At 45.2% G+C, this 10176-nt stretch overlaps 1 protein-coding gene across 1 annotated transcript; it reads right to left on the reverse strand.

Annotated features, from left to right (window-relative positions):
* Positions 1-3730: 3730 nt before the first annotated feature.
* LOC119383818 (uncharacterized) lies at positions 3731-4593 on the reverse strand. The gene is made up of 2 exons (XM_037652107.2): positions 4258-4593; positions 3731-4142 (listed from the first exon to the last, which is right to left on the reverse strand). Exons 1-2 carry the CDS (start codon positions 4508-4510, stop codon positions 3925-3927), a joined length of 471 nt encoding a protein of 156 aa, XP_037508035.1. The 5' UTR covers positions 4511-4593; the 3' UTR covers positions 3731-3924.
* Positions 4594-10176: the final 5583 nt, after the last annotated feature.

Consider the following 10176-nt stretch of genomic DNA (forward strand, 5'->3'; position numbering starts at 1 on the left):
TAGTGTACGCCCAGCTGGGAAGCTCCGGTGGCACAGGCTACACTTGTAAGGTCTCTCGCCTGTGTGAATGCGCAGGTGATTCTTGAATGTCTCTCTCAGTGAGAAGCTCTGTGGGCAATGGTCACACTTGTACGGACGCTCGCCTGTGTGGGTGCGCAGGTGCTTCTTCAGTGTGCAGTTTACTGAGAAGCTCTTGGGGCATAGATGGCACTTGAAGGGCCGCTCGCCCGTATGAACCCTCAGGTGTACCTTTAGGTTACTCGACTGATCCGTTATATAGTCACAGACGGTACAGTAGTGGAGGCGTACCTGACGTGGCTTCTCGCCATCTGTAGCTGCTGGAACGCTGGACCACAGTGCTGCGCAAGAGAAACAAGACGGGTTACTCAAGTACAGGTTTTCGTTTCAAAAGGAAATGAATTGATATTCCAATGTATTACACAGCGACCAGACTTTAGGGCAATGAGCTGTGCTGCAGTGGGGAAATCTTGTTTAATTAAAAACCACCTAAGCTTCTTAATTGTGTAGTTAAATCCAAGTACAGGAGTTCTTTTGCATTTCGCTCTCGTCGAATAGCAAGCCCTGTAGTCTTAATTAGAAAATGCCAAAGAAATGAAATCTGAAGGATGCAGACTGACACTCATTCAATAAAAAAGCTTCGAGGGCAATAAAAAAAATAAAGCACTGCTGGTCGACATTCTAGATTTGCTCAATTTACACATACGAGATTGCTAAAGGACCAAGTTCGTGAAGTACACTCCTATTGTTATGTAGACAATTTATCTGACAATCTCTTGCCATCTACTGTCCTGCTAAATGAATAATTATGACCTCTTTTTGTGCATAGCAATAGCATCTGGGGTATTACGTGCAAAACCACATTATTACGAGGCACGCAGCAGTGGAGGGCTCTGTAAATTTCAATCATCAGGTGTTCCTTAACATGCACTGACATCGCACAGTGCATGGGCCTCTAGCATTTTGAATCCACCGAAATGCGACCACCGCAACCGTGATTGAACCCATTACTTTTGGATCAGCAGCCTAGCACTGTAACCACTGTACCACTCAGGCGGACTCATTCTACGTATAAACGTGCCCTAAAGGCTATAACAACGCAGAATGTATGCTACCCTGTAGAACATAAAGTAGAACAACAGAAGCAGAAATTGCTCTTATTTATTCAGCGTTAAGGCTACAAGTACAAAGGAAAGGGAATTTTAAAGTGCAGAAACTTAACCGAAGTGAAGAAAAAAATCAAAAGATCAGAGTTTAGAAATACCTGGAAAAATCAAAGACCACATTGCAGTCGTTTCTTTTTTCTTTACGCAGCTGTACGAATAATAAATATTGCTCGTAACAAACTTTTAAAAGCAATCAATTACCTTCATTTGGAGTATCTAAAACAAAGACCTTCCATGAAGTGAATATAGTAGATGCTATAGTCAGATACAACTTATAAGACAGCGGCATTTCTTCCTCAAAAGTGGTTGAATATCAGCCTGCAATGATGGGTGTACACTCCATACTGACGTCATGAACCGAAAGACAAGTGAATGCACCGTCTGACACATACGAGACTATTTTTTTGGTCGCAAAGGCAATTAGCAGTCGCACTTCGGTCCCTGCCCTGAGATGTACCCAACCATTTAGAGAACAAAAATGTAGTCGAAAGACGACAGTCTTCTGCCGGCCGTTTCTGCGCCATTTCAGCGCAGCCTAAGAAACACTAGCATTTTCAGCGCAGCCTAAGAGACACAGGGTCTTTAGAATTACGTATCTATGTATTTTCTAGTAAAGGAATACACCACCTAATACTTACGTTTTGACGTTGCGCCTCAGATACGCGTAATATTTGCTTTTTGATCGACAATGTTCACAAGTATGAACGCAGATACCAGTTCAAGATGGCTTGGCGTTCAGCAAGTGCTTAAACTTTGACCGGATGGCTGAGTTGTGTGACAGACAGACAGACAGACAGACAGAAAGACCGACAACAGACAGACAGACCAAAATTTCTGCGTTTAAGTTCCCCAAGAAAGACTATCGTCTTTAAAACATGACCATATAAATATTCTGCACAAGGCAAACCACTGAAAGGACGAGTTGCAAAGATGCAAGACAATCGCAAGATACAGCAATCAACCGAATGGAACACCACATATTCAGCGAAATGTGAACAGCAGGGGTTCATGATGCAATGTTTTCCGTCCAAAGTTGACCTCAAGGTCCTTTGACATTTGGTGTCTTGCACCTAAAGGCAGGAAGAGAGGACAGTGAACAGAATCACACACAGGCCTACAAATGCAGTTTTGAATTGCAGTTGCAGCTTGAGCAAGCTATATAATGGTCATCTCAAACAGTGGATGCATGCAGAATGCAAAAAGGATACACTCGAACTCCGCCACAATCAACGCCGCTTAAACGAAATTTCCGGTACAACGAAAAATTCTCGGTTCCCCGTCAACAGTCCATAGGAGTCAATGCATAAATATGCTTGCCACAACGAACACTTTTTCTGCTGCCGTTCCGCTTCAACGAAACCTAACGATGCAATTCCGAGCTCAAAAATTTAATTTGCCGTGCAATAAGCACAATCTCGAACATTTTGGTGCATTTTAGAACATAAATATACGTCTATAAGGTCTAAATTGCGTGTTGGCACCACCAGATACCACCGCCGCTGTTGACTGAGCATGGGGGCCGCCATTGCTTGATAGCGACGGTGATCAGACTACCCTAATTTCACAGCTAGTTCTAGTTGATCAGACAATCCGAAGCTCCGAGCGCTTTACGGCACGAAATTTAAACCAGTTGAATCGCTGTCAAACAGGAATGGCCAACTTTGCGTTGGTAGTAGCTGGTGGTAGAGTGATTGAGACAGAATCGGCGCTTATTGCTGCAGTCCATAAGGAAGCACGGAGCAGCGTCGTGCTCCCTTGAGACAAAAGTCAGCGGTCTTGCACGCAGTAGATATTGGTTGACCAGCGAAACTGAAAGGGGCGGCCTCAGTATAACGAAGAGTGTTTATCCGTGATTTCAATATAACGAAGTTTCACTGCTGCAACTCAACGCTCTCCTTTCCTTTGCAGCGGCTGAGAGGGATAACATGCAGCTGATCCGTGGCACGCGCGATCTATCTGGCGAGCGTACTATTCTACCGTCTTCATGCAGCGTAGTCAGTGACTCAGTGTAACTATTTCCGCATTCTATAGGGTGTATGCACGACAGGCATCGACAGCGACATGCAGGCACGTCTCGCTGTGCACTCTGGGTAATTCGCCATTTTGAAGCAATAACAAGCAGACCAAAGCAGGCAACGTTTGTGGGCTGGTCGTGGATGTGTGGTCGCAGTCGGTCTTCGGGCGTGAAGTTTGGCATCTCTGTGCAAGAATGCAACATTGTTTTGCGGCAAAATGACGCATGATCAAACGGATTATGCAGCGACGCTGTGCGTCAAAGACCAGGCGCGCTACAGTGAGAAAGTTGCCGTGTGGTGTGGACCCCTTTGAGCTTCGGCAAAGCGACTGAGTAAGAGACGTCAACCTGTGGTCGCGAATCGACGCAGCAGACATAAGCGAGTTGCTTGTTTTGAGGACTAACTTCCTTACCCGCCAGCAACTAAAGGCTCAAAGAGGATTAGAAGGCCACAATATTGTGACCAGCGGTTGGATGCTCGAGCCATCGGTTAAGGAAGTTTCCTCAGACTCCGTGATTCTCAAAACAAAGGTACGTTAAAGTGTTTTATTCTTCTAGCAGAATACAATGTTATCTTTTTGCCCAGGTCAACCACTCGCAGAGCCTCAACAAGCCACCTGTGGATTCATAGGCCCTGTGCAAGTGCGACGGTGAAGTCGTTGCCGCGCACTGTACGTGCATGGCCGGGAACGGCGAGGCGTGCTCCCATGTCGCGGCACTGCTTTTTTACGTAGAGTACGGCGTGCGCGTGCGGCAGGAGCGTTCGTGCACGAACAGCGCCAACTCGTGGCTGCCGACGCACATCAGGAAAGTGGATGTGAGGCATATCGCTAAAATGTATTTCGCGTTGTCGATGAAAAAACGACGATTAGGTGCCGATGCCATGCAGCTCGTGAGCCGAAAAGCCCTTGCAGAGCCAGCAGCACCCACTGGAGACTGTGGCCCTGCGAAACAGAGTACACCAACGCTCTGCTCAAAGCAATGCCTGCATCCGCGGTGCACAATGACAGGAACGGGCAGCGCCTTAAAATAGGTAACATAGGTGCGAGACTTACATACCTGATAAAAAGTGTCGGCAACACACTTTGTACTTCTGCGGATTATCGGCGACACTCTTCCTCTTGAGGCGGGCGATCCACTCGCGCTGCCGGCGTTGCGACAGCTGCCTCGTCTTGCCGCATTCATGAACCCGCACCTTTGGAATCTTGAAAAACCGAAAGTTGCTGAGGTTCTGACTGTTCTGCTTAGCCTTCTCTTTCTCGGCTTTGGTGTACGTACGGCTTTTGCAGCCTACAACGGCGCAGTAAACCATGACAGCTATCGACTGGTCATACCAACACCTTCATACACGCTGCTTTGCTCGTCTGCTTTGCTCGTCTGCTTGTTATTGCTTCAAAATGGCGGATTACCCAGAGTGCACAGCGAGACTTGCCTGCATGTCGCTGTCGATGCCGGTCGTGCATACCATAGAGTTTCCTACAATACTTACTAGAGGGAACTCTGGCGCTAGTGTCTATGGGAGCTGCAACGCATGACGCTTCAGCCAGCATGGGAATGATGGGTAGTACACAAATTTGTCTAAACTTCGTACTTTCGGCTCCGTTTGGCTCCGCGTCGGCTGCATCCGCTTTGTCGCAAAACGAAGTTCAGCAAAAGTCAGCAGTTTCACTTCGCCACTTTAACTTCTTTAGGCTCAGCGCTTCAAATCTGGTCACGAAGTTGACAACGATCCATTCTTTTATCCGAAAGAAAACTAAAACATAGCAATAAACAAAGCCACAAGTACGTTTGAAGCCGCAAGCACGAAGACTAGGCAAATTTGTGTACTACCCATCATTCCCATGGTAGCTGAACGATCGCAGCGCCAGAGTCCCCTCTAGTTAATTTTAGGAAACTCTATGGTGCATACACCCTATGCCGCGTGTGCCGTGTGTCAGCGCCCGATATGGTGTTTCTGTTACCTCCGTGTACCAAGTAACAATCATGATTAGTCCTATTGGCAACAGCACTGACTAAACCCAAGTAGTTATTTTCTTATATCGTTCAGGCAGGCCCGTAGCCAGGAATCTTTTCGGGGGAGGGGGGGGGGGACTGCTGAAAGCCTTGACTATTTGAGAAAAACGCCTATTTTCATTATTTATTTTCCATAAAACACCATGTGTCGTCAAATTTTCGCGGAGGGGGGGGGGGGCGTTTTGGAAACGGGGGTCACCAATTTAAGACTTGTTGAACCAAAGCATAGCGCCAATCGAAAATCGTGACGTCGTACCGCGTCTTGCTCAATTCTTTGGACGTATGCGCGCGATGCATCGCAAAAAGAGAAAGACATGTGCAGCGATTGGTGTATTTCTAAATTCTGCGCTAAATGCAGCTTCACTACTGGGAAACCTGAAAGAGTGAGTAGCACGGGCATCCAGTGATTCCCGTTCGTATACAGGGGCGGAGCTAGAAAGAAATTTTTTTTCGGGGTGGGATGGTTCAACCATACTTTATGTGTGTTCGTGCGTGTTTGTATGTGTGCGTGTATATATATACGCAAGCAAATTTGAAAATTTCGTGATGGGGTTGAAACCACCAACCCCCCCCCCCTGGCTTCGCCCCTGTTTGTAGAGTTCCTACTGCTCCGTTTAACAAACCGACGATGGTATACGCATGTAGGGTTTCCCTGGCACAAGTAGAATCTTGTTAGGGAATTAGCAAACTCGGTTTGCGACATGCGCGCTACTTTTTGCTGGGCTTTATCGACTTCCTGCTTGTTACGGCAGTGCTTGTTACGGCAGCGATGTTCCATCAGGTTGTTTCCACCTTCAGATGTAGCGACGAAGGCGCCAGAGAAGCGCCGTTGGAAGGAGCAATCGCACGCTTAGCGAGGCGGTACGCCTCAACTGCACGGCGCGGGTGTCAGCGGCATGTTTCCGAAGTGTTTTAGAGATCTTTAGTTAATTATTTCGATTACTTATAACAGGCCCGTGGCCAGGGGGGGCTAGGGGCCCGGGCCCCCTCCCCGAAATTTTGGTGATGTAGGTGTTTTTACCAAAAATAAATAATGAAAATAGGTGTTTTTCTCAAATAGTCAAGATTTTCAGCAAGTGCCCCCCCCCCCCCCCCCGAAAAAGATTCCTGGCTACGAGCCTGACTTATAGGTTATTTCTGTTAATTATATCTTTTTAGACATGGTTCGTATATTTTAACCCGGTTTTGAGCATTGCTAGCCTTGTTTTAGGGTCTGCCGCGGTGAAAAACACCTATATTTATGATTTATTTTTGGTTAAAACACGTACTTCACCAAAATTTCACGGGGGGGGAGGCTAGCCCCCCCCCCTCCCCATGGCTACGGGCCTGAGCCAAGCATTAGACTCTCCGTGCTGGACGAAAAAAACCTCGGGCGGGCATATATGCATCGGGCAAGCACCACTAGACAACTCTGCCCGGCAAAGTGGATAGAAAGAAGAAAAGGAGGAGGAGAGGATTAAGGAAAGGAGATGAAAGCGGAAAGGAGGAGGAGAATAAGTAAATAAAACGAAATCAAATTTCTTCGCCAGGAAAAACTCTGTCCGTCGTGTACAAAAACTACCATCATCGTGAGCGCAAATAACTCGGCCGGCACGCGCTACCTTCGTCTTTTTCATCTTCTGCTTCGCTCCAGAACACGCACGCCGATATGTCCGGCGTGGGATACAATAACTTGGGTGGGTGAGAGCACGAGTACAGAGGGAGAGGGAAAAAAAGAGAAGGAATAGAGACAGAAAAAAGATAAAAAGACGGAGAAAGAAATAGACAGAGCGAGAAAGAGATGGAAAGAAAGAGACGCAAAAAAAAAAAAGAGAAGAAAAACTGAGAACAAGACCGAAAGAAAAAGAGAAATAGAGGGATACAAAGGGAAGAAAGATGAAGAAAGAGCGCGAAAGAAGTATATACCGAGAAAGAAAGAAAGAGGCAGAAAAAAAGATCGAAAAAACAGAGAGAAAGAGAAAAATAAAGATAAAAAAGGAAGGCCGCCGGTCTCCGCTCTTCCTTCAGGCTCGGCACCATTAGTGCGAAGGTGCCTTGAAGGGACACATAGAAAAGAGATTTTTCTTGTATTAGTAAATTACTTTTTCACATCTTTTTTATTGTGACTTTCAAATTCACGTAACAAAGAACTTCACAAACACTCGTTTGGTCCCATAGCCTACTGGCCAGTAGCGGGACCAATTGTGTAACATGCCTACATAATTGCGCAAGCAGTACAACAACGACAAAGGTCAACAAACTGGATACAAATATTTAAAAAAAAAAACACGATTCAATTATGCAGGGAATAACAGCACAATAATAACCACTTATACAATTGTAATATACTTAGAAACTGCGCATGAAGTGCTTCACGGCCATTGAAAAATTATTCGCCTCTTTCACATCAGGATCGGTATGGCATTCCAAATGAGAGCGCCGTGAAATTCTACGAGCCTTCGATCGATTTCTGGCAACCGGTATATTAAAGCAGCTGTTCGCTGCAGCTACAGCGCGCAGGTAACGTAAAGGTGTTTAATCGGAATGGGTCACCATAATGTTTTATTATTCTATGCACTATATCAGCAACACTGGTCACGTGAACAGAGTCCAGCGAAGTACACGCATCACTTAAATGGAACAGTTCTTTTGCAGCATTTGAGAATGTAATGATCCTAACTGCCCTCTTTTGCAGGCGGCTAATACATTTCAAATGGGTTTTATATATGTACTGCCCCATAATGCTATGCAGTAGCTCAAGTGACTGTGCACGAATGAGAAATATAGGATGCGCAGACTCGTCGCGCCAAAACATTCACGGGCTTTTAGTAGCGAAAATCACCAAAATAACCATGCTTGCCGCGAGAAGACGCTTGGTAAGCGAGAAAACGTACAGAAAGTGCTGGTAGCGACCCCACCTTGAAATTCCCGCACCAATCACCGTGACGTCGTAGATTTTCACAGCGTCTTCTATGTCCTACGTAGTTCCCAATCGGTAAAAAATGAAGCATATTGTCCTTTGAGGCGGCCAGAAATTAAAATACCAAGCTTCAGCAAATTTCGTTGTGTCAATGCCGCCAAAATAGGAAAAATACACTTTGAAATCCGTGACATCACGCGCGGAGATTTCGCCACGAAAAGTAAAAGTGAAACTTAGGCCTTGATCTTCTTCTCTGTTAGTAAACCTATGATGGCGAAATTAACAAAATTGGAGTTTTCGGAGCACAATTTATCATTCTAAGCCGACGTTGTTTCATTTTAGTCTCCCTTTAATTTTTTGTCACGAACTGCCGCGTGACTGTCACGAACGTGTAAGGTTTAACCGCAGGAAACGGGCGTGCCAACCATGCCAGCCATGGCCCGCATCTCTCAAGCTGCTCCGCAGCCCTTACGGTCCCACCAACGGCACCGGCAGCAAACAATGCTCCCGCATGAGAAACACTACAGCGGCTTTGTAGAAGTGGGAGCAATGTGATGTAAAGGAGAGGTGGAGAAAGAAGTGAAGATAGACAGTACAGTGTCCTAGAAGTTTGTAATGGACAGGAAAGCGCGCACCCTGCTTCCGCCCTCGGCAGGGGCGTAGCCAGAAATTTTTTTCGGGGGGGGGGGGGGGGGGGAGTTAAACCACACTTCATATATGTCCGTGCGTGCGTTTGTATATGTGCGTGTATATATACGCAAGCACGCCGGCGCCGGCGCGCGCTCGCTATCGTACAAAAATACAGCCAAGCCAACCGTTCGAAAATATGTGAAATAAACTGTTTTTCAAAACAGTTGCGTCTTTCGAGCGAAAATTTTAAGCTTTCGTCATTTTTTTTTTTTTCACATTTTTGTTCAGCATCCCTTAAACTACATGTTTTAAGCACCTAGACAATTCTAGAAACGAAACAGGAAGCTCAGACAAATGGGCCAACTAGTCAAATCAAACTATTTTTATTTCCGAGACGAAATACAGATTCTGGAGAGGTTCCTTGGCTAAAAGCTGTTATGGACAGCTAGACTAGACCAAAGAACCCTTTACAAGCAAGGCAGATATGGGACTAAGACAAGTATCACACGAGACATAATACAAAGTGTGTGTATATAAATATGATTTAGTATCACTGTTACATTTTTGAAGGAAAGGAGATTACTTTTAAGGGCTCGTTTTTCTTTGTTAGACAAAATGCAAGATGGAGAACAGAACTTCTGTAGTAATGATTATCGATGAAAATTTGTCCATGCAATTGCATTCAGTAGCCACAACAAATGAGCACATCAAACCCATAGTTCTACTTTCCTTGCAACATTAAGACTATAATAAAATGCGAGTGATTTCATATACTTTCAGTACGAACATTGCAATGCCAACAATGAATAGTATTCGCAAAACACAGTAATGTAATCAGTGTTATAAAACGATCTTATAGTTCTTTGGTTTTTTACTGAACAATCGGCTCAATATTTTACCACCTCGCCAACTTTAATTTGAAAGACATAACACAAACATACATGTGAAAAACATAATAATAATTGTTGAGGTTTAACAAAACCACGATATGATTATGAAGAACACCGTAGTGGAGGGCTCCGGAAAGTTCGACCACCTGGGGTTATTTAACGTGCACCTAAATCTAAGTACATGGGCCTCAAGGATTCTCGCCTCCATCTAAAATGCGGCCGCAGCGGCCAGGGATTCGATCCCGCGACCTTCGGGTCAGCATTCGAGCACCTTAATCACTAGACCACCATGGCGGGTACATGCCACAACCAGTTAAATGCTTAATTAGCAAGGTAGCTGAAAAGCATTAGTTCCTTGTACATCATGAAAACAGCATGAAAAAAATAGTGCGGTTTTCACCACATTTGTTTGTGTTGTTTATTATCAGCTTAATCAATGCCAAAAGTGCTTGTATGCAAAAGGAAATAAAAAAAGATCTTAAAACAAAGTTTACATATACAGAGCATAGAGGCAAGAAAAATGAGCTTGATATGAAAATACCACAT

The sequence above is a fragment of the Rhipicephalus sanguineus genome, chromosome 2 (assembly GCF_013339695.2).
Source record: "Rhipicephalus sanguineus isolate Rsan-2018 chromosome 2, BIME_Rsan_1.4, whole genome shotgun sequence".
Taxonomy (NCBI): domain Eukaryota; kingdom Metazoa; phylum Arthropoda; class Arachnida; order Ixodida; family Ixodidae; genus Rhipicephalus; species Rhipicephalus sanguineus.